Source organism: Narcine bancroftii, chromosome 14 (assembly GCF_036971445.1).
Source record: "Narcine bancroftii isolate sNarBan1 chromosome 14, sNarBan1.hap1, whole genome shotgun sequence".
In the NCBI taxonomy this organism is placed as follows: domain Eukaryota; kingdom Metazoa; phylum Chordata; class Chondrichthyes; order Torpediniformes; family Narcinidae; genus Narcine; species Narcine bancroftii.
In genome coordinates this window covers 27159548-27183757 of record NC_091482.1, presented here as the reverse complement: position 1 = coordinate 27183757, position 24210 = coordinate 27159548, and the positions used below count along the sequence as shown (strand labels likewise).

Genomic DNA, 24210 nt, shown 5'->3' with positions numbered 1-24210 from the left:
TTACTTTGTTCTTTCTATTAATTTTTTTTCCAGTTTTATCCATGTTTGAATCCAAATTAAGATTGAAATCCCCTCCTATTAGTATGTTCCCTTGCGTGTCTGCTATCTTGAAAAATATATCTTTCATAAATTTTTGATCTTCTTCATTAGGTGAATATACATTGAGTAAATTCCAAAACTATGAATATATCTGACATTTTATCATTACATATCTCCCTGCTGGATCTATTATTTCCTCTTCTATTTTGATTGGTACATTTTTACTGATTTATATAGCTACTCCTCTAGCTTTTGAATTATATGATGCTGCTGTTACATGTCCTATCCAATATCTCTTTAATTTCTTGTGTTCCACTTCAGTTAAGTGTGTCTCTTGTATGAATGCTATATCAATTTTTTCTTTTTTCAGTAAATTTAACAGTTTCTTCCTTTTGATTTGGTTATGTATTCCATTAATATTTAAAGTCATATAGTTCAACATAGCCATTTCATACTTTGTTTACCTTTCCTTTCTGTTTCCTCATCATCACCTTTCCTTCTTATCCATTTCTGCTTTCTTTTTTTGAACACATTATAAGACAACATTTCCAAAACATAAAATATTTCCATTATTCTCCTATTTAAAATTCCTTTAACCCCACTATACCCTCCCCTTCCTGAGTTGCCCTTTGTCCCTTGTCAGGCAACCACATCTCCCCTCTCCATTTGGATTTGCGAAATCACTCGCAAGCGTCAACTGATTTTGCAGTGACCGTAATTCTTCCCCACCCAGCCCCCCCAAGAAAAGATTTTAATCTTCATATATAACAAAGGTCACTCTCTTAATTCCCTCCTTACTTCCTTTCTTCCCTTACTTTCCCTTCTTAGTTCTTATCTATACTCTATATTTTTTTAAATATACATACACATGTGTGTCTTCATCGCTCTGTCTGTTTTGTAGTTGTTCTGCAAATTTTCGTGCTTCCTCCAGATCCAAGAATAGTTTGTTTTGCTGCCCTGGAATAACTATTTTAAGAACCGCTGGGTACTTTAGCATAAATTTATATCCTTTTTCCATAGGATCGTTTTTGCTGTATCAGGAGTTCAAAACTTATATCTGGATAGAAAAAATTTTTTTGACCTTTGTATTCCAGTGGTTTTTTGTCTTCTCTTATTTTCCTCATTGCTTTCTCCAATATATTTTCTCTTGTTGTACATCTTAGGAATTTTACTAGAATGGATCTGGTTTTTGTTGTGGTTGTTGTTTAGGGGCTAATGTTCTATGTGCCCTATTTCCATTTCTTCCTGTAATTCTGGTCTTCCTAGGACCCTGGGGATCCATTCTTTTATAAATTCTCTCATATTCTTGCCTTCTTCATCTTCCTTAAGGCCCACTATCTTTATATTGTTTCTTCTATTATAATTTTCCATTAGATCTATCTTCTGAGCTAACAGCTCTTGTGTCTGTTTTATTAGATTTTATTAGATTCTTCTAATTTCTTTTTTAAGTCATCTACTTCCATTTCTATGGCTGTTTCTTGTTCTTCCACCTTGTCCACTCTTTTTCCTATATCTGACATGATCATCTCTAATCTATTCATTTTTTCTTCGGTACGTTTTACTCTTCTTTTTATTTCACTGAATTCTTGTGATTGCCATTCTTTTATTGATTCCATATATTCTTTAAAAAAAAATATATCCATGTACTTGCCCTTCCCTTCTTCTTCCATTTCTCTGTGTTCTTCCTCTTCTTCTTCTGAGTCCACTCCAGGATCTGTGTCCTTTACCTCTGTCTCTTCTGGTTTTCTTGTTGGGTTGTTTGTTTTATCTTGTTGAGTATTTTTGGTCTTCTTATTTTTTTATTAGAAGTGTCTTGTTGCTGGTCTTCTTCCTCTGGGTCATCTGTTGTTTCTTTGATTTCTTTTTACTCTCTTCTTTCTTGTTCTCGTTATTTTCTATGTTTTCCTCTTACTGCTTTGTTGTGGTTGTCAATTTCAGCTGTGGAGATCGACTCCTCAGCTGGTCCCCCCTCCCGTCAGTGTTCTTTTTGTCTTCGCGCATGCGCGGTTGCGCACTTTTGTTTGGCTCCGCGAGCCATTTTTGTAGTCCCGAGCTCGGGGCTTCAACTGACCTGAGGGAGCGGGCTTCTCTCTCCACAGAGGGCCTCCTCGGACCGGTAAGGCCTTCACCTTCTTCTTCCGATGTCTTTTCTTCTTCTCTTCTTCCCGTTGCTTTTGGTTTTTCTTTCTTCACTGCCATCTTCTCCACACCTTTATTTTCACTTTATTTTAGTTTTTGTGTTTGTGCCTTTGTTTTTTCTGTTTTTTTTAAAAAACTTTTCCGGAGAGGGCTGGAGTTCCCCGACCGGCCACTGCTCCATCACGTGACTCCCCCCGGGACGAGGAAAGTGAAAGTGCAAGTGAGAGTGTGAAAGTGAGGATGAAGATATGGAGCATCAAATAACGATTAGGGGGAAAATGACTACACATAAAGGACAGGGTCAGGGAAGAGCTCGCTCCCCTTCGGGATATGGGTTGCGAGACTGGGAGGAATTACGTCCTCCAGAAAGGTATAGACAGATGCCGCTAATTTATAAGGGACCGCAAGTTGGGGAAAGGTATCAACCCTTCTCGTTCGCGGATATGAATTGTGTTTTGGATAAAATGCCACCTCCTACTGAGGGAGGCGGAGCGTGGATGGGAAAGTTCTGCCAACATACGATGAGACATAAGATAGCCATGGGAGACTAGAGAGCATTGTTAGGCAAACAGCTTGGGCTGTGGGAAATACAGCAGGTAGAAATGGTCGCAGGAACCACTATGTGCCCTGATGCCGAACCATTTGCAAAACATGCTAAGGCACTAAGAGGTGTAATGCGGGATAAGTTTCCCGTTCACCCCAGTGTCATGCAGTCCCTGACATTTTCCATTAAGGTGGACGAGGAGGTCTCGAACTTTTTGTTTCAGTGTAAAGAGACTTGGACAGATAAAGCCGGAGTACACCCTGCCACAGGACCCTTGCAAACTACACTGTTTAGATCTGCCGTAATGAACGGATTGCCAGCTGTAGTCAGGGAGGCGTTAGAGAATAACCCTGATATTCCTGGTTGCTCGACTGAGCAATGGGAAAAACATTTGACCCATCACATGAAGCGTTATAGGGCCAAGCAAGAGGAGGACAAACAAAGTATGGAGTCTGCACAAGTGCAGCTACTTAAGCTCCAATTGGAAGAGGCTAGGAAAAAGGCCAATGAGGCAAAAAATAATCCCTCAAAGGGTGCAAACCAGATGGTTCAGCAGCCACCACAAGGGAATAATACGTATTGGCACCCGGCCCCAAATTGGGCACCGGGTTCCACCTATGGGAACAGGACTGGGGGTCCAAAGGGGGAATTCCGAGGAAGAGGGAGAGGTCGGGGTGTTCCACGAATGCTGCCAGCCGTATGTTTTGGATGTGGTCAGCCAGGACACTAGAAAAGAGAGTGCCCCCTAATATGCGGAAGGGGGTATGGACCACTACAATATGAGCCTTGGGTCCAGCCCCAGTGATCGTCAGTGCCAACCCCAGTACATCAAGCACCCCATGCAGCTATAGCTCTGACAGGACAATTCCCATTGCTAAAGGAGGCGGAGCAATGGTGCCAGCAGTGACGGGTCCCGAGCACCCAGTAGCAGGCTGGGTTGGCAGACCCCTTCCTGCAAATAAAAGTGATGGACATGGAAGTATCTTTTTTAGTAGATACGGGTGCCAGATTTTCAACACTTACTGGCGCTGAGTTTCAATCTAAAAAATCATCCTCTAGCGTCCAGTTGATAGGGTTCTCGGGTACACCAGGAAATCCGCCATTTTCTAAGCCACCAATCACTTCTGTGGCCGGACACTTTCACACACCAATATATTCTGTCGGCGATGTGCCCTACTAATCTTTTGGGCAGAGATCTGTTGGTCAGGTGTGGAGCCATCTGGACTCATGAAATCCCTCCTGGAGGAGGCGCATGGGTTAACCCAGTGTGGGAAGAAACAGATGATAAGGTATTTGATACATTGGTGGCACCCCTTCCTGCCGGCGATGGAGGAGAATCATATCAGAGAGTGTAAGGTATGTATGACATATAATGTCAAGGCGACTGTGAAATCTCACGGAGGACAGTTTCTGTTGCCTAAGTTACCAGGGCAGGAAATTGTAATTGATTACACGGACATGATAGAGAGGGCAAGGGGATATCAATATCTCTTAGTAACAGTAGATGTGTACACAATTTGGCCAGAGGCAATCCCTGCCAAAAGAGAAGATGCAAAGACGGTAATTAAGTTCCTAATCAACCAGTACATTCCTATACATGGATTTCCTAGGAAGATCAGGTCAGATAATGGGAGTCATTTTAAGAGTAAAGATTTACAGGAAGTAGAAGCGATGTTGGGGTTAAAACATGCCTTTGGAATGGTGTATCATCCACAATCCTAAGGGAAAGTGGAGAGAATGAACCAAACAATAAAAGGTAAGATTGGGAAAGTTCAGGCACGGACAAAATTAAATTGGGTGGATGCGCTGCCCCTGGCATTGATGTCAATAAGGAGTTCGATAAGTTCTGTGACAGGATTTACTCCGTATGAACTACAAACGGGGCACCAGTTTCCGGGACCTGGAGCCGGGATTCAGAACACAAAGGAAGAGGTAAGCCCAAGGAGATGTAAGCTTTATTATGATAAACTAACGGCTCTGGTATCAGATTTTTCACAACAGGTTGCAAGTACTGAACGAAAAGGTGAAACCCTGATACCTTTCGTTGCTGAGTGGGTTCTGCTAAAGGTGATCAAGAGAAAGTGGTCGGCGCCCAGGTGGACAAGGCCCTACAGAGTGGTGGAAAGAATGTCCCATGCAGTTCGACTACAAGGAAAAAGAGACTTGGTATCACTGGAGTCAGTGTGCAGCAACAGATCCACCTACTCGGAGAAGTCACGTGATGGAGTAGTGGCCGGTCGGTGAACTCCAGCACTCTCCGGAAAAGTTTTAAAAAAACACAGAAAACACAAAGGCACAAACACAAAAATTAAAATAAAGTGAAAGTAAAGGTGGGAAGAAAATGGCAGCGAAGAAAGAAAAGTCGAAAGCAACGGGAAGAAGAGAAGAAGAAAAGACATTGGAAGAAGAAGGTGAAGGCCTTACCTGTCCAAGGAGACCCGCTGTGGAGAGAGAAGCCCGCTCCCTCAGGTCAGTCGAAGTCCCGAGCTCGGGACTACAAAAATGGCTCGCGGAGCCAAGCAAAAGTGCGCAACCGTGCAAGACAAAAAAAATGCTGAAGGGAGGGGGGACCAGATGAGGAGTCGATCTCCACAGCTGAGAATGACAGCCACAGCATAGCAGCAAGAAGAGAACATAGAAAACAATGAGAACAAGAAAGAAGAGAGTAAAAAGAAATCAAGGAAACAACAGATGACCAACCCAGAGGAAGAAGAAGAAGAAGAAGAACACAGAGAAATGGAAGAAGAAGGGAAAGGCAAGACAATGGATATTTTTTTTTAAAGAATATATGGAATCAGTAAAAGAATGGCAATCACAACAATTTAGTGAAATAAAAAGAAGAATTAAAAGTACAGAAGAAAAAATGAATAGATTAGAGATGGTCATGTCAGATATAGGAAAAAGAGTGGACAAGGTGGAAGAACGAGAAACAGCCGTAGAAATGGAAGTAGAGGACTTAAAAGAGACATTAGAAGAATCTAATAAAAAAATTAAAGAGACACAAGAGCTGTTAGCTCAGAAGATAGATATAATGGAAAATTATAATAGAAGAAATAATATAAAGATAGTGGGCCTTAAGGAAGATGAAGAAGGCAAGAATATGAGAGAATTTATAAAAGACTGGATCCCCAGGGTCCTAGGAAGACCAGAATTACAGGAAGAAATGGAAATAGAAAGGGCACACAGAAAATTAGCCCCTAAACCACAGCCACAACAAAAACCAAGATCCATTTTAGTAAAATTCCTAAGATATACAATGAGAGAAAATATATTGGAGAAAGCAATGAAGAAAATAAGAGAAGACAAAAAGCCACTGGAATACAAAGGTCAAAAATTTTTTTCTATCCAGACATAAGTTTTGAACTCCTGAAGAAGAGAAAGGAGCGTAATACAGCAAAAGCGATCCTATGGAAAAAAGGATATAAATTTATGCTAAAGTACCCAGCGGTACTTAAAATAGTTATTCCAGGGCAGCAAAACAGACTATTCTCGGATCCGGAGGAAGCATGAAAATTTGCAGAACAACTACAAGACAGACAGAGAAATGAAGACATGTAACGAGAGCAAAAATGATCACGAACTATATGTAAGTGTGTATATGGGTGTATACATGTGTGTGTATGTATATATGTGTGTACATGAGTGTATGCGTATTTAAAGGAAAATATATAGAGTATAGATAAGAATTAATAAGGGAAAGAAAGGGAAGAGAGGAAGTAAGGAGGGAATTAAGAGAGTGACCTTTGTTGTATATGAAAATTGGAATCTTTACTGGGGTGGGCTGGGTGGGGAAGAGTTACGATCACTGCAAAATCAGTTGACGCTTGCGAGTGAATTCGCAAATCCAAATGGAGAGGGGAGATGTGGTTGCCTGACAAGGGATAAAGGGCAACTCAGGAAGGGGAGGGGATAGTGGGGTTAAAGAAATTTTAGATAGGAGAATAAGGGAAATGTTTGTCTTATAAAGTGTTCAAAACAAGAAAGCTGAAATGGATAAGAAGGAAAGGTGATGATGAGGAAACGGAAAGGAAAGATAAACAAAGTATGAAATGGCTATGTTGAACTATATGACTTTAAATATTAACGGAATACATAACCAAATCAAAAGGAAGAAACTGCTAAATTTACTGAAAAAAAAGAAAAAAATTGATATAGCATTCGTTGAAGAAACACACTTAACTGAAATGGAGCACAAGAAATTAAAGAGAGATTGGATAGGACATGTAACAGCAGCGTCATATAATTCAAAACCTAGAGGAGTAGCTATATTAATCAGTAAAAATGTACCAATTAAAATAGAAGAGGAAATAATAGATCCAGCAGGGAGATATGTAATGATAAAATGTCAGATATATTCGGAGATTTGGAATTTACTCAATGTATATTCACCTAACGAAGAAGATCAAAAATTTATGCAAGATATCTTTTTGGAGATAGCAGGCATGCAAGGGAACATACAAATAGGAGGGGATTTCAACCTTAATTTGGATTCAAACATGGATAAAACTGGGAAAAAAAATTAACAGAAAGAACAAAGTAACCAAATATATAATTAAATCGATGCAAGAAATGCAACTTTTGGATATATGGAAGAAACAACACCCAAAGGATATGGAATATTCATATTATTCGGGTAGACATAAAACATACTCAAGAATAGACCTATTCCTGTTATCAGCTCACATGCAAGACAGAGTTAGAAAAACAGAATATAAAGCTAGAATATTATCGGACCACTCACCCCTGATATTGACAATAGAGTTAGAGGACATCGCTCCAAGAATGTACAGATGGAGATTAAATTCCATGCTACTTAAAAGGCAGGATTTTAGAGAATGCATTGAAAGACAAATTAAAATGTACTTTGAATTAAATACGGAATCAGTGAAAGATAAGTTTATACTATGGGATGCAATGAAAGCGTTCATCAGAGGGCAAATAATAAGTTATGTAACTAAGATGAAGAAGGACTACAATCAGGAAACAGAGCAGTTGGAAAGGGAAATAGCAAATATAGAAAAAGAATTAGCAATGAAGGAAGACACAACGAAAAGAAGAGAATTGGCAGATAAAAAAATAAAATATGAAACACTACAAACATATAAGGTGGAGAAGAACATAATGAAGACAAAACAGACATATTATGAACTATGAGGAAAAAACGCACAAAATTCTAGCATGGCAGCTTAAGACAGAACAAACTAAGAGAATGGTATTGGCATCAAGGAAAAAAGACAAACAAATCACATATAATCCAACAGAGATTAATGAAAACTTCAGAGAGTTCTACGAACAATTATACCAAACTGAAAACGAAGGGAAAGAAGACAAAATAGATGAATTTTTAACTAAAATTGAACTATCAAAATTACAAATAGAGTTACAAAATAAATTAACAGAACCATTTGAAATAGTAGAAATACAAGAGATAATAAAAAAAACTACCGAATAATAAAACACCAGGAGAGGATGGATTCCCAATAGAATTCTATAAAACATATAAAGATTTATTAATTCCTCCCCTCCTGGAAGTAATCAACCAGATTGATAAAACACAAAGCCTACCAGATTCATGCAAAACAACAATAATTACAGTAATACCAAAGACAGGGAAAGATCCACTCGCACCAGCGTCATATAGACCAATATCTTTACTTAACATAGATTATAAGATAATAGCTAAACTATTAGCAAACAGATTAGCCGACTTTGTACCAAAAATAGTAAATCTAGACCAAACTGGATTTATTAAAAAAAGACGAACAACAAACAATATTTGTAAATTTATTAACTTAATTCATGCAGTAGAAGGAAATAAAGCTCCAACAGTAGAGGTTGCTTTAGACGCAGAGAAGGCCTTTGACAGAATGGAATTATTTATTCAAAGTACTACAAAAATTCAGTTTACCAGAGAAATATATTAATTGGATTAAAGCATTATATAAGGGGCCATTGGCGAAAGTGACAGTAAATGGATATATATCAAAACAATTTAACTTAAGCAGATCAACAAGGCAGGGATGCCCACTATCTCCCTTATTGTTTGCGTTAGCCATAGAACCACTAGAACTGATAAGAACAGAAAATAAAATAAAAGGGATAAAAATAAAAGACAAGGAATATAAAATCAGTTTATTTGCAGATGACGTTATAGTATAACAGAACCAGAAATATCAATAAAAGAATTACAAAAGAAATTGAAGGAATATGGAGAAGTGTCGAGATACAAGATCAACGCAAATAAAAGTGAAGCAATGCCAATGAATAATGCGGATTTCTCAAAATTTAAGAAAGAATCACCATTCAGATGTCAAATGCAAGCAATACGATACCTAGGTATACAAATAAATAAAAACCTCGGCCATCTATATAAACTCAATTATTATCCACTAATGAAAAAATTACAGGACGACTTAGAGCATTGGAAAGACTTACCACTAACACTAATAGGAAGGATAAACTGTATTAAAATGAACATTTTCCCAAGGATACAATACCTATTCCAGGCATCGCCAATACACTTGACAGAGAAATTCTTCAAGGAGTTAAAGAAAATAATAAGGAAATTTTTAGGAAAGGGGGGAAACCGAGGATAGCACTAGATAAATTAACAGAATGGTATAAACAAGGAAGCTTACAACTACCAAACTTTAAAAATTATTATAGGGCCGCACAATTAAGATAACTATCAGATTTTTATCGAACAAGGGAAAAGCCAGATTGGACTAGATTAGAACTAGATAAAATAGGGGAGAAGATACCTGAACATATATTATATAAATGGGATGAAAAATTGGTACAACGTAGGAATTCTCCGGTATTGCATCATCTGCTCAACATTTGTAAGAAGATTCATGTAGAAAGGAATAAAACAAATTACGAACTACCAAAACTAATACTGACGCAAAATCAGCTAATCCCTTTTACAATAGATAACCTTTCCTTTAGAGAATGGGAGAAAAAAGGGACCAAAAGAATAGAAAATTGCTTTTCAGGAAATAAATTATTATCCTTTGAACAAATGAAGGATAAATATAATATAACTCACAATACAGTGTTGGCATACTACCACCTGAAATCCTACTTGAAGGACAAATTGCGAAGCAGTCTGAGGTTACCAGAGGGAAGTAATTTTGAATATGTGATTACAGACACAATGATAATCAAAAGATTTATAACAAACATGTATATTAAACTACAAGAAAAGGAGAACGAGGAAACAAATAGTAAAACTAAACAAAAATGGGAACAAGATTTAAACATAAAGATAAAGAAGGAAACATGGGAAAAGTTATGCTCTGTAACTATGAGAAATACAATAAACACGAAGTTACATATGATACAATATAACTGGATACACAGGCTATACATTACACCTCAAAAGTTAAATAAATGGGACTCAACAGTATCTGACAGATGTTTTTGATGTAAAAAGGAAATGGGAACAACAATTCATGCAATTTGGACATGTGAGAAAGTGAAAAAATTTTGGGAAGATCTAAACCAGATATTAAATAAAATCACAAAAAGCAATATACCAAAAAACCCAGAGATCTTCCTCCTAAGTAACATAAAAAACAAAGAATGTGGACTTTATTTGGATGGTGCACAAAAACGATTTGTTAGGATAGCCCTAGCTGTAGCAAAAAAATGTATTATGTCAGCCTGGAAATTAGAAGATAAATTGAGAATACCATGGTATATAGAAATGAATAAATGTATTCCATTAGAAAAAATAACATATAATTTAAGAAATAATATTACAATATTTGAACAAATATGGAAGCCATGCATGAAACACAATAGAGAAAACCATCAGGGGACATCTACCACCTAAAATGACAGAAGGAGAAGGGAATGAAAAGAATTGACTCAGTGGAAATTCTTGTTTGTTTTTATTGAGTGACCACATTGTTTGACGGGTTTAATGTATCTTAGATTCTGAACTTTAAATGAATGGGAGGGGAGGTAGGGAGGGTGGGATGGGAAGAGGGAAGGGGGGGAGAAAACGACACTATATATTTGAAAAGAAAAATGTATGTATCTTGATCAATGTGGTTTATAGTGTGAAAAATAAGAAAATTTAAAATAAACAGGCCAGTGACAGGAAGATAAGTGGATTGCAAGGATAAGTGATAAGAGAATGTCAGAGACAAACAAAATGGATAAACCAATTTAGTAGGAATAATTAAGTCATAAGGATACAAGGGAGGTGTTGATTAGAACAGATGACTATGGCCAGACGAGAACAAAGAAATAATTAGAAATATCTGGGGTATGAATTGACTTCTGATCAAAACAACAGGATATTCTGGCCTTGGGAATTAAGATAGGAGGTCTACACCATTGATAAGTGCAGAGCAGGAAATTGCTTGAGATAAATTTTATGCAAGGAGTTTATCAAAGAAAGCCAACTTGTGGTCAATGTTACAATGTTGATCTATATAAACAGAAGAGACTGAACAGTAGGAGTCAGTCTTGGGGAATATCTCACCGAGCAGGTGACCTATGAACTAACGACTGAACCAGAGCTCTGTTAAGCTTTATTCTTGTACTATGTAATAAACTGATTGTGAAATCGAATACCTTCTCCTATCACATCATTCAAAGAGCACGCTGGACTCAGATGACACATAGACCAAATTGAGGGGAGGGTAAAGCCAGAGTCCGACACCAGATAACAGTATTTATCAATCTGACAAAAAAAATTCTACCATTTAGAAACCAACATATTTCTTTTAACTTATGCCCTCTACACCTAAAAGTTTAAAGTTGAAAACTTTTGTCTAAAAACTCAAAAGCTCAGAGTTTGAGGTACCAAACTAGGTACAAGTGATGAAGTGGTGAGTCTCGGAAATACTTTTCATTCCTTTATTTAAATGCCCTGTACAAATTAGCCCAAATTGATTTAATGTTACAAATTTAATAGTAAAATCCCTGTTGTCTGGAATTAACCGGTAACCTCAAGCAACTGGCAAAAAAGAAAATGCAGAAAATAAATGGGTAAAAAAATATGAAGTTTAAAATTGGCGCACCTTGCCGTTAGTTCTCCATTCATGCAACATGCATTCTCAAGCAACCGGAAAATACTCATATCCGGGTCTACCAATCCCGTAGGCACCAGATACTAGGGGTTTTACTGTTTTTAATTCCCCCACGTATTTGCTTAAACAATCTAACTGAATTTTTATCTGTTTGGCAAAAATACATTATAGAAGAAACTGAAAAATCCATGCAGCTACTGAGATAATCTTATCCAGAGGGTAATACTGCAATTGGGACCAGGCAGATTATCTGAAGCATTGCAGAAAGTTGCCAATTATACAGCATATGATCTTTGCCCTAGAGTAATTAAGGTTTATTGGATAGGTTTCCTATTTAGTTTCAGCAACAGTTTCTGCCCTAACATTGGGGAATGGGGAGATTACTACAATTACGGGTTAGCGGCAAAAATAAAAAGAAAATAAGTCAAACATATAATCCAAATGTTGCATACATTTGGATTAAATGAAGCTCAACTGGATTTGCATCAGGATGGTTTCAATGCTTGTGACATTGCAAGGTTGCAGCAGAGCAAGTAACTGTTGGGGAAATATGATCAATGACTGCAGAATGTGCTCCTCCACAATCAATACTGAATTGGAATGCTTTCTATGTTGGTCTCAATGTCACCTGCCCCCATCTACATTGTCAGGGTTTAACGAGCAGCTTAGCAAGGCTCTGTTAACAAGATAGCAGACAGGACCAACAGAAGCCAAAGCCCTCCTGTTTTTCCTCCATCATTATTCTGATGAAGCACGTCACAGCAAAAGATACAAAATAAATACAATTCCAAAATGCAATTAAAATCTAAAACTCCGGATCATGGCTACACCTTCCCTTTCCTGATCATAGTCCTGTCCAGATCAAAGTTCCATGGAAAGAAAAATTTTGCAACTACAGCAAAGTTTCAGACATCACCTTAGGCATTCAAAGTTCACAATGTAAAGAGAATTCATTGGGGACTGGGAGAGAACCACACACATTGCACTAACATGGGAACAAGATACAACCTACTGCAAATGTGAACAAGCAGCTTGGAAGAGACATCCTCAGGTGAAATGGTAAGAGATTGCTCTGCACAATGGCGTACCTGGAAATCTGAGAGGAATACTCACCTTCAGGCTGATCTTCGCTTCTTACGGACATTTCAAAGTTGAATGGATATGAAAAATATGCAACATTCTCCTATTTAAAATAATACCAGAAATTACAAAAAGCCAAAACATTGATACGGTTTAAAACAACTGTTTTACTGTAGAATCGTAAGATTTTTTTGAAAATCATCAATACATTTGTAACCCAGTTAACAGTAATATCGTTCCTTCTTGTATTATTGGCTCTTCAGTCTAAAATCCCACAGGTTACCTACAGAGACATGCTTGGCATGTGCCAGGACCCTGCCGTGAACTCCAACCCTCTGCTGATGCACTCTTGGCAAAGAACTCACACTGGTCTGGAAGGCTGCCAGTATGGGCTGGTATTATGTGGGTCAGGAGAAGCTATGCAGCGACCAGCAACATCTGCTCCATGTGTTGACAGGTCACCCAGTTGAAGTGATGGAAGCTGGCATCCTCCCCTACCCCATCCCACCCCCCCGTCTTTATGTTGCTGCACAATTCTTCCCAGCCTAGTGATTTCTCTTTGGTAACAAACTCTTAGATATTGATATGTTGGAAGGGATGCAGTGAAAATTCACCAGAATGTTGCCAGGACTGGGAGGTTGAAGATGTCAGGAGAGGTTAGATAGTCTCGGTCTTTATTGTCTGGAGAATGAGGGACATGGATAAAGTGAATGTTCAGTCTTTTTCCCAGGGTTGACAATTTCCAAGATTATAGCCCATCGATTTAAGGTGACAGGAGAGAGATTTAAAGGGGAACCTGAGGGGGTGGGGGGCAACATTTTCACTCAGAGGATAGTCCATATCTGAATGAGGTACCAGAGGAAACTATAGAAGCAGATACAACAGTGGCAGCACAGTTAGTGTAGCGGTCAGCACAACGCCTTTACAGCTCCAGCGATCAGGACCAGACCTGGGTTTGAAGCCTGCACTGTTTGTATGTTCTCTCTAGTTCTGTGGGGGCTTTTCTCTGGAGGTTCTGGCTTCCTCCCACCCTTCAAAAGTGTACCAAGATTAAATAAAATATTTTTTTAAAAACATACCGGCGTGTAGGTTAATGGGGTGTAAATTGAGCGGTATGGTCTCATAGGGCCAAATTGGCCTGTGTTACAGTGCTGTATGTCTAAATTTAAAATTTAAAAACATTCAAAAGACAACACATTGTTAGGAAGAATTTAGAAGGAAATGGACTCAAATGGGACTAATCCAGTGCCAATTTAGTCAGCATGGACGTAGGGCTGAAGGGCCTGTTTCATGCTGATGAATACAATTACGGTACTCGCAGGTCTTGTGCCTTGTAAAGCCCAGCAAGAGAGAAGACACCAGTTTCCATCATAACCAACATGAGGTGGAAAGGGTAAGCATAGGGTACAAGCTGTCTGCTACTGTGCTAGGGAATGTGAGACAAACCCCTACCCTCTGCTGGTACTCCCACGGCAAAGAACTACCCACACAGGTATGAAGAGGCCTATGGAAAATGTAGCTGCTAATGCCTTCAGCAATGCCTGCACTGACTGTATGGCCCTAGAGCCCCTACTCTTTGCTCCAGCCTCATCAACACCAGTCTCACTACTATACCAAGATAGGCACATAGGTTGCCAGCAGAACTGAATGCAACAGCAAGAAGGGTTATCACCAAGGCCCAAACGAAAAGCACTATTCAGCAACACATGTTGTAGTTAGTGGCCCACTTTAGGGCTGCTTTTTTTTTAGGACTTGCTCCTAGAAATGCATTCTAAGCTGTGTAACAATGAAAGTACATTGGAATCTTATGACAATTATTTTCCATTTATAATTTTCCAAGTTGCGGCACTAATTTGCTTTCTTAAATCCATTTTCAAAACGGTTGCAACGCTACCATCCTCTAAAACCTTTGTGATTTCAGGTTATTCCAGAGACTTACATCAGAAATAGGAGCCGAAATGGGCCATTGGGCCCATCCAGCCTGCTCCACCATCCAATAAGAACTTGGCAGCATCTAGCTGTGGAGTCAGGTCCATTTCAAGTTCTTATTTGTCATCAGATTGTACAAATATAAAATTAAATGAAATAACTTTTCTATAGACAATGGTGCATTCTTCTCTTTGGCTTGGCTTCGCGCACGAAGATTTATGGAGGGGTATGTCCACATCTTCTGCAGGCTCGTTGGTGACTGACAAGTCCGATGCAGGACAGCCAGGCATGGTTGCAGCGGTTGGAAGGGAAAATTGGTTGGTTGGGGTTGGGTTTTTCCTCCTTTGTCTTTTGCCAGTGAGGTGGGCTCTGCGGTCTTCTTCAAAGAAGGTTCCTACCCGCCGAACTGTGAGGCGCCAAGATGCATGGTTGGAGGCGAAATCAGCCCACTGGCGGTGGTCAATGTGGCAGGCACCAAGAGATTTCTTTAAGCAGTCCTTGTACCTCTTCTTTGGTGCACCTCTGTCTCGGTGGCCAGTGGAGAGCTCACCATACAACACGATCTTGGGAAGGCAATGGTCCTCCATTCTGGAGATGTGACCCACCCAGCGCAGATGGGTCTTCAGCAGCGTGGATTCGATCCTTGCGGACTCTGCCAGCTCGAGTACTTCGATGTTGGTGATGAAGTCACTCCAATGAATGTTGAGGATGGAGCGGAGACAGCGCTGATGGAAGCGTTCTAGGAGCCGTAGGTGATGCCGGTAGAGGACCCATGATTCGGAGCCGAACAGGAGCGTGGGTACATATATCCACATGTCACGTAAAACAAAATGTATACAACATTTTCATTTGTTATTGCAGCCCAGTATCCTCTAATCTAGCATACTCAGGACTTCGTTAGATTTTCCAGACACTGAATTTTATTCCCATTACTATCCCAACAACCTGCTAACTCTGTTTCTCTTCCCACAGATGTAGCCTGACTTGTGTATTTCCAACATACTATCAAAGGCTACTTACCTGATCATCTACCTTGGTTGCACAAGTCTGTGTCACCCCAGATAACTGCTGGTTTAGAGGACAGGTCCAATCTAGACATCAACAAATGGAGATGTTGTTTAAGCTCTACAAGAAAAAGGCAATGTGGTGATGATGTACACCATTCAATCGACATTAGACTCAAATTACATTATACAAAAGATGGCAAACACTTCAACAATATGAACATACCATAGTTATTACAAGGAAGAACTTGCCTACTCATTTACTTCAATGTTATTTAAAAAAAAACACATAATATGACAGTGCAACCTATTGTACAAATCAGACCAAATCTTTAGCCCCTTTCACTCTTGCAAGTGATCCCAGGAATTAACGGCCTGAAAGCAAAATCAGCTCAACCCCGGTGTCAGATGACGTCATTTCACGCTAGGGATTGACGGCCCTGGCCGTCTGCATAATGCTGGCACTGAAATCAGGCAAGTGTAGAACAGGTAATTGTATTGTGGGATTGAAATGACCCAAGTTTTTGGGTGAGTGCAGGAACATGAAGGAAGATTAAAAGGTATAAACTTTGCCGCAGGAAAGTCGCAGCAGGAGAGAGAGGAAATAAAAAAGTAATAAATAGTAATGGCGGACAGTTTTTAAACAGCGTGGAAAAGTGGGTAGCGCTATAGCACACAATTTATACAGCGTGGGAAAATGGGTAGCTTTTTCCCCACAGTCTTTATAAATTTTGCGCTACAGCACTACCCACTTTCCCATGCTGTTTAAAAATTGTCTGCCATTGCTATTTATTGCTAGCACTTTACCATGGACTCTTATAAAATTTTATATAGGTTGGCACATCAACAACAGGGGCTGAAGGGCTCATACTGTGCTGTACATAAAGCTTAATTATGTTATAATTAGGCATGATTAATTTTATTCAAATACAAAATCATAATACATTGATCAGGATTTAGGGCAGATCCACCATTGCTCAATGCATCATGACGTCACCGGTAGAAGGTAGAACAGTCCTAACCCAGCGGATGGCTCCTTGCAAGTGTGAAAGCGTTCACTGTCCCAGTTAGGAGTGGTCAAGTGTGAAAAACCAAATCCCCATTCCTATCCCAGGACACTGAATAGCCAATTTAGTGGGATGCGTGTAAGAGGGGCTATTGGCATCTATTGCTAAGTGTAATACATTATGCATGACAAAATAAAGCATCCATTTTTTGACCTTTACACTTCCTTGTAGTCCAACAGGTTTCCCAACAAATAGCTAGAACATGTTAGTTATTTAAAGCACATACTGCATGTTTCTAATGATAGCGTAAGCACTTAGAAAGTTTTAAACAACGAAAACATTCCCCACTTTTGTGTTGAAAAATAATTCCTGGAAACCATCATAGCAAAAGGGCAGTAAGTTGATGACTGTCCTCCGATTGTTTCTGATGTTGCTCTCAGATGCAAGGTTCATTCATCTGTTGCATGCAAATCTATCACTATCCCTAACTTTCAACATCCTGTTATGTTTAAACCTTGGCAGTGCTTGCATGGGCTTCTCGCCTCCAAGTAGATTCCAGTCCTAACAACCTAATGCATACCCTTTTACTGTTTCAAATATTTTTAACAAAGTACCCTTCTGCAGGTTTATTTTAATCTCGAGAGAACTCGACATTTACAAGCAGCTAAACCACCCTAGCAACTAGTTCTAAACAATCAGTTCTAGTTCAACTGTGGAACTCAAGCAAAAGATCACAAATGTTTTTCATTCCATCATTATAGACCCAAGATCAGAGGATCACTGAAAAGAGTTCCTGCATTACTTATTTGCAGTCAAGATGTTAAAACAACATCCATTTCAGAAAATTACAAAGGTCCGAAAACACAATTTGAATAAGAGGTAAGTTTTCTGGAGGTCCTGACCAGCAAATATAGATTAATTTATCATTTATCTCACTTCTCAATGAACAATACTGCAGGAAATTGGCTGATATAAGGAAACAGCTTAGGCAAGACTACATAGAAATAAATTCTGTAAAATGTAATCATTCTGTAAAGGATAACAATGTGTCAGATTCTGAGGAAAAGTTAAGAAATTATACAATTATTTAAGATGATGGAAATTAAAGAAGCTAATGCAAACAGCAAGGAAATGTAACATATATTTGGGCATGTATGTCTGTTCTCCATGCAAATCAATATGGAGGACTCTAGAAATGTCCAAGGAGGTTCAGTAGGGGTAACAATTGATGCTGAATGTCATGTCCACATTGAATTTAACCTTTAAGGACATATGACATTCAAAGGTTTTTTAAAAATTGAACTTGCACCAGGGACACCTCAATTCGGTACAGTGCTATGCATCAATGTACATTCAGAAACCAAAACCAGTTCAATATGGGGCCAAAAAAAAGAGGCAAAATTGGCAGAAGCTCTTCACAAGCCCGTAGACTTAGACAAAGGAGAAAGCAAGAGACAGCAGAGGAACATCATCCTTGCCTCACTGTTAATGCTTCCAGACATGCAAGGAGCAGGCAGCAGGAAACAGAACAGGTGCATTAGTGTAACCCAGACCTGCTCAGGCCTCCAGACAAACAAAGCAGCAGGAAACATTTATTTATTTATTTATTTTTAAAAAACACACACACAGAATTACCATTTACCATGATGTTTTTTGGGTATTTGTTTCAACCATGTAGTCAACAATTGAATGTTTTATTTCCTGGGTAATGCTGGGTATTCTGCTAGTAGATAATAAATTAACTGTTTGCCACTAGATTGCCTGTTTCTGACCTGCTCTCACACTTCTGTGCCAAGAGCAGTAAGGTTTGTCATTGTTACTCTTAAGACTCCAACAAAGAAGGGATAGTTGTCAGAAACCTCCCTTCACTCATGCTAGTGGATAATTTCCACTCATACTGCTGCTTAAGAATCACGGCGGCTACTCTGCTCCTGCAATAACACACACAACCAGACAGATTGAGCTCAGTGAGCAGACTAGTTTTCTGCAGGCTGCTGGGCTGCACTTATACTCCCAGCCCAGACCTGGCTGAGAACTGCGCTGACGTCACCTGGGCATCATGTGGTCCCCAAGCACAGGTTTCTGAGCCCCGAGCTGGAAGGAAGGAAGGAAGGGAACCCCCCCCCACCGACTGCACCATTTTGGCCGGCTGCCCCGCCGCGTGGCTTACAAGCGGGGTTGGTTCGCCTGTCTTGTGGTGAGCTGCCACAATTGTTCTGTGGAAGGAAGAAGACAGCAAGGAAAATGGCATACTCACCGTCTGGAAGTTCAAGGAAGAAATGTACATAGAGGTTGTCATATTCAAAGCCATGAGCTGACACTGAAAAATCAAAGTAAAATCAAACATGTTATTGCACAAATTTCTAGAAACAGACTAGCTAATTCATGTACTGTACTGTTACACTATGCACTCTCAGGGGAAGATTCATCTGTGGTTACTTCTTCTACATTGCCTGACAGAAATGCCCATTTCTACCACTACCAAACTCTGTTGGACTGTCTGGTATGAAGAGCAGTGCAATCAATGACTCTCTCCAAGTTTCCAAAAGTCAGAGTCAGATTTCAACATTCTCACCTCAAGTAAGGCAGCAGCAAGATTTTTTTTAAAAGAAATTTGGAGCTGAACTTAATCCACATGACCTTGGCAGACCAGTGTCGGACAATTATCTGCTCACTTCCGAATATGCAAGAACTCTTGAGGAAATCCATTCAATATAGGAATGAGACAAGTAGGTTGGAAATTGTCCCTCCACTCAGGTCAAGGGGAAACTTGCTATTGGGTAGTCAGTGTTATCCACAGTGAAGGATACAGAACGAGCTTCCCTCATATCCTGATTGGGTTAACAAACTGCAGGCATGGCCAAGCCACTCACAGTACTTTACATCATGTTGCATATGCAAAATCTTGCAGACCTTCAATCCCTCTGACCTGATCCCCAGGACATTTCACAAAATCAAAATGAATCGTGCATTTTTTGGACAAATGAGCAGGTACTATTGATCAGGAGGCAGAAAATCCACTTATCAATTTGGATCCATCACCTGACTTACTAAACTTGTGGGGCAATCTGACAGGTCAAGACCAGACAGCTCCTGGATGTAAGTCTGCAGATGACACAGAGGCTGTAGGTAGGAAAGACAATCGGTTTCTACTCTACAAATCTAACTTACCAACTTCACCATTCACAAATACCTGAAGAAAACCTGGAGGAGGCTGAAAAATAAGGATGAAATGTGTTAACCACAATATGAACATATCCAACATGATTCTTTTTAATTTTTTTCTTTTAATTCTCCCCCCCCCCCCCCCGCGCCCGATCGCTCTTCCCTCAGATGAGAACCGTCCGCTGCTCGCACTCTCCAACATGATTCTTCATGAAGAAGGAGGTAGAGTGAGGGAGAATCTCGCCACTGGTGACTTGTTTAAAAAGACTGAGGAGTTGTCTCCCTTTCCTTAAAGTGCTAAAGGTGTAACAGGCAAAATAATATTGCCGTGAGCCCATTTGGTAGTCAAGAAGTACTTTCTCCTGACAAAGGGTAATTGAATCTGTATCTGAAGTTCCAAGGACAACTGGTCCTTTTACAAATGAGTTATACTTTTGTTAGGTAAGACTATCAGACATAAAAGTAGTTAAAAAGTGGATGAACTGCTCACTCCAACCCCACGAAACTATTTATTTATTTTTGCATGTGTTAATAATTACTGCAGATGTATCATTTGTCTATGTGTGTTCACATGTTTTTGTACCAAGGACTGGAGAATGGTGACTATGATAAAAATGCACCAAAATGCTGCGTTTCAGCATCCATTGAAAGTATTATTCAGTGTCTTCAAAGGGATGAAGGGTCGACTCATTTCTGATTAAGATAAACACTTGCTGGGTCTTCTGGTCTTTACGAGCTGATAAAGCTTAAAGAAATTGAACAAATTTTTATACTCTTGCTAAGAAATCAGAATTTCTCTTTCTTCCTTCACCTTCTCCAATATCCTCCGTAATCTTCCCACAAATTCTCGTTCTCCTTTTGCAGCACTGTTATGTTCTGACAAGGGCAGAGATGCAACTTACTGGGCCATGGGATGCACGCAAAACAGCACACCTGCTGTACGTGAGGAAATACTCAGTGGAATTTTCCAATGGAAGCAGAATTAAACGGAGTTATTTATTGTCGAGCCAGGAGATGTGGGTGCAGCATTTGGTGCAGTCACAGGATTGCCACTCGGGAGGGGGGAAGTTAGTAGGAAGGGCCGAGCAAGCGAGGGACTCGCAGAGGGAACGGTCCCTGCAGAGAGGGGAGGGGAAAGGTGTGTCTGGTGGTGGGATCCTGTTGTAGGTTGTGGACATTGCAGAGAAATTCCCATTTGATACAAGGGAAAAGAACCAAAGGAGTTGGCTGCAAAATGATTGGGGCTGGCATGAGGAGAATCCCTTCCGTGCAGTGAGTGGCATCAGTCTGGGAGAAATCGCAGCAAAGGGAGGTGGACACAGACTCAAACATTTTTAATATTGATTGCCATGTACATCAAGATAGAGTGAAAAATGTGCTATCTAGGCAAGTCAACCTATTCTTGAATTCAAAAGAAACAAAAGTACAGACTATAGTGTTACAGAGAAATTTTTAATTAAAACACTGCAAGAAAAGCATTATTTTATGTTTGTTCAATACTTTGAACACAGAGGGGAAGAAACTGTCCTTGAATCCACTGGAGCTGCATGTGAGAATGGCACCTTCTAGATGAGAGGCAGAAGACACAGAAACCTGTTCACCACAAGACAACTCTGCAGAAAAGTGTATGAATTCTCAAATTTCATATCACCAGTTTTAGAACAGATAGCTAATCTGATCAATTCAAGGTAAACCAGATGAACAAAAAAAATTATATCCATTGTGAGATTGTATCATAAAACCCATTATTAAAATTGTAACAATTGCCTACGACGGTGCATCTATCCTGTTCTTTGTTGCTAAATTATATAGTTTCTGTGTCTTCTTAGCAGTATCCAAGGCAATGATAAAGAAATACATCCCATTTGACCTTCCCATGGGATGAAAGTACCTTGCAACAGGAAATGCCACAAAGTAAAAGCATAAACAGCATTAATTTGATAATTATACTTGGTTCAACAAAGACATTTCCTTTGAAACATTCACAAACTTGAAGCCCATAGGAAGATGTTGACAAGCAAAGTAGCCAAGGGCAAGAAGGTGGACAGCAGTGGTTAATTCCCAGAATGAAATGGAGAGCGTAGAGATTTTCTCCAAGTTAACATTTTCAGACCAGTGCTTTGTTGGGAATTAGTGATCCAAGATTTGGTAGATTTCAAAGTTTTCAGCTGATACAAAATAGACATCACAGGGCAACCCCCAAAATTAAAAAAATGCAATTTTTAAAAGGGATCATATACAGGGCTTTATTTTTATGCGGCAGAACAGATGAAGATGACCTCTGAAAAATCATTTAGGATCCTTTGCTTATAGGGGTACCTTATAAAAGCAGGAAAGTCACATCAAGGTCAATTAATGAAACAAGATTAAACAATGAAAGCGGAGCGAAGGATTTGCCAAAAATATCTTAATTGGAGAATATTGAGGGGGGAAAAATAAGCAACAACTTTTCAGTAGCAGATGTGGATAACAATGATGCAGACTTAATTCGTTGAAAAAGGTTACAAAAAGGGAAAAAAAAGTTATGATTGCGAGAAAGATCTTAAGAGGAGCGGCATGGTTTAGCACAGCAGTTAGCACAATGACTCTGGTTCAAATCTGGCACTGTCTGGATGGAGTTTGTACATCCTCCCCATATCTGCATGGGTTTCTTCCGGTTGCTCCAATTTTCTACCCTTCAAAATGTACAGGGGTTGGAGGTTAATTGGGGTATTTGGGCAGCAGGGGCTTGTGGGCGAGAAGGGCCTGTTACTACGCTGTACTGTTCTATGGTTAATGCGGTTTTGCAAGGGCCACCCAAAAGGATAAGAGGGAGAGGAGCAAGGAATTTGACCATGCCAACAGCAAATGCTGATCAATCTGTATCTCAACTGATGATACCACAGCCAAGTCCAACAATCAGCTCCGAACTGCCTGCAAATAATGAGAATCTTTTTCAACACATGTTTGAGTATTAAGGCAATTTTAACATAGTTTCATTTAATAGTGTTCCTCCTCAATGAAATCTAGAAAGAAAAAATATATACTTACAGTTTCAAATTCATTTCCAACCAATGTAGTAAGATACTCTTTGTGTCTGTTGTACAGCTATCATCAAAAAGGGCAGGAAATAAATAATCAAAAATATGTAAATTGAAATATAAGGCAATGCACACAAAATATTGGAATATTCCCATAGTATGAGCAACACATTCATTCAAGCACAATTGACCTTAAATCCAGTTTCAATTCTTTTCATTGTGAACTGGTGGAAGAGTGGGACAGGGGAGGGGATCAGTACTGTCACAAAGGAACGTGCTCACAGCTCCTTAATGACAAACACATCATGTTAGACTCTGCTTCGTCGTTGTAATTTGATTCTTTATTCTCCCCAAGGATGCTTTTGAATCCATAGGATACATGGATGAAGAGGGGGAAAGTTAAAGGAGGGAAGCTAGACAGATACATTTTGGACACTTAAGCCACTTTCAGGTGGCCACAATACCCGACTGTAAAGCAGCCTATTGTATTCCTATGCGGCTGTCGGGTGGCCACCTGAAAGTGGAGAACCCGGCCAGGAGGTTTACCCACGTAACCTTTCTCCTGTAGGTATAATATCCTGCTCCAAGAATCCCCCGTTACACCTGAAAGCAGCACCAGGCAAAGCTGCTAGCAGCTTTCAGGAGCCTAGCAGGGGGCGGGCTGATGACAGTCAGCTGGCGACCCAACTTCCCACTGCCTGACAGTCCCCCGGCGCGTGACTATGGGGATGGAGTGGCTGGCGTGGGACTACAGGGCTGGACTTAGAAGACGTGGATGTAGTCAGTTTTTCCACAGAAGATCTTGCCTGACCTGATTATTTTAAAATGGAAAATAGAATGCTGGATTTAAACTTTAGTCATAAATATCTATATTTCAAAAAAGGTACAGGATGGAACAGATGTGCCCTGAGTGAAGGAGAGAGCAGGGTAGAAGTCAGCACAAAAGTGATGACACCTTTGAGCCCTATATGAGAGTGGGAAGCATTACCAATATAATCAAGGTGCTGCCAAGAGGAGAGTGTGGAGGCCTGAAAAGGACTAAAACAAGGACAGTTCCACAAAGAGATAGTCATACCTTGGATGCAGGCAGTTATCGGCTCTGATTCAGAGATTTTGTGCAATGTGAAAAAAGTTTAGAATCCCCAATGATCTGAAACTGAATTGGACCTAGACTGACAAAATATTTTGATGTCAAGAGCAGGTTAGAAGCTAGGTATGGTGTAGTGAATGACTCACATC

The 24210-nt window shown here is 39.7% G+C and overlaps 1 protein-coding gene across 3 annotated transcripts in view; it reads right to left on the bottom strand.

The window, feature by feature from the left end:
- Positions 1–24210, bottom strand: part of mks1 (MKS transition zone complex subunit 1) — a 72736-nt gene that overhangs the window by 28633 nt on the left and 19893 nt on the right. For all 3 annotated transcript variants that reach the window (XM_069911522.1, XM_069911523.1, XM_069911524.1), the window contains 5 exons: positions 22982–23038; positions 19958–20000; positions 19044–19106; positions 15796–15866; positions 12880–12949 (listed from right to left, as the gene is read on the bottom strand). In XM_069911522.1, coding sequence (XP_069767623.1) covers positions 12880–12949; positions 15796–15866; positions 19044–19106; positions 19958–20000; positions 22982–23038 — 304 coding nt within the window. The remainder of the gene's footprint in view (positions 1–12879; positions 12950–15795; positions 15867–19043; positions 19107–19957; positions 20001–22981; positions 23039–24210) is intronic.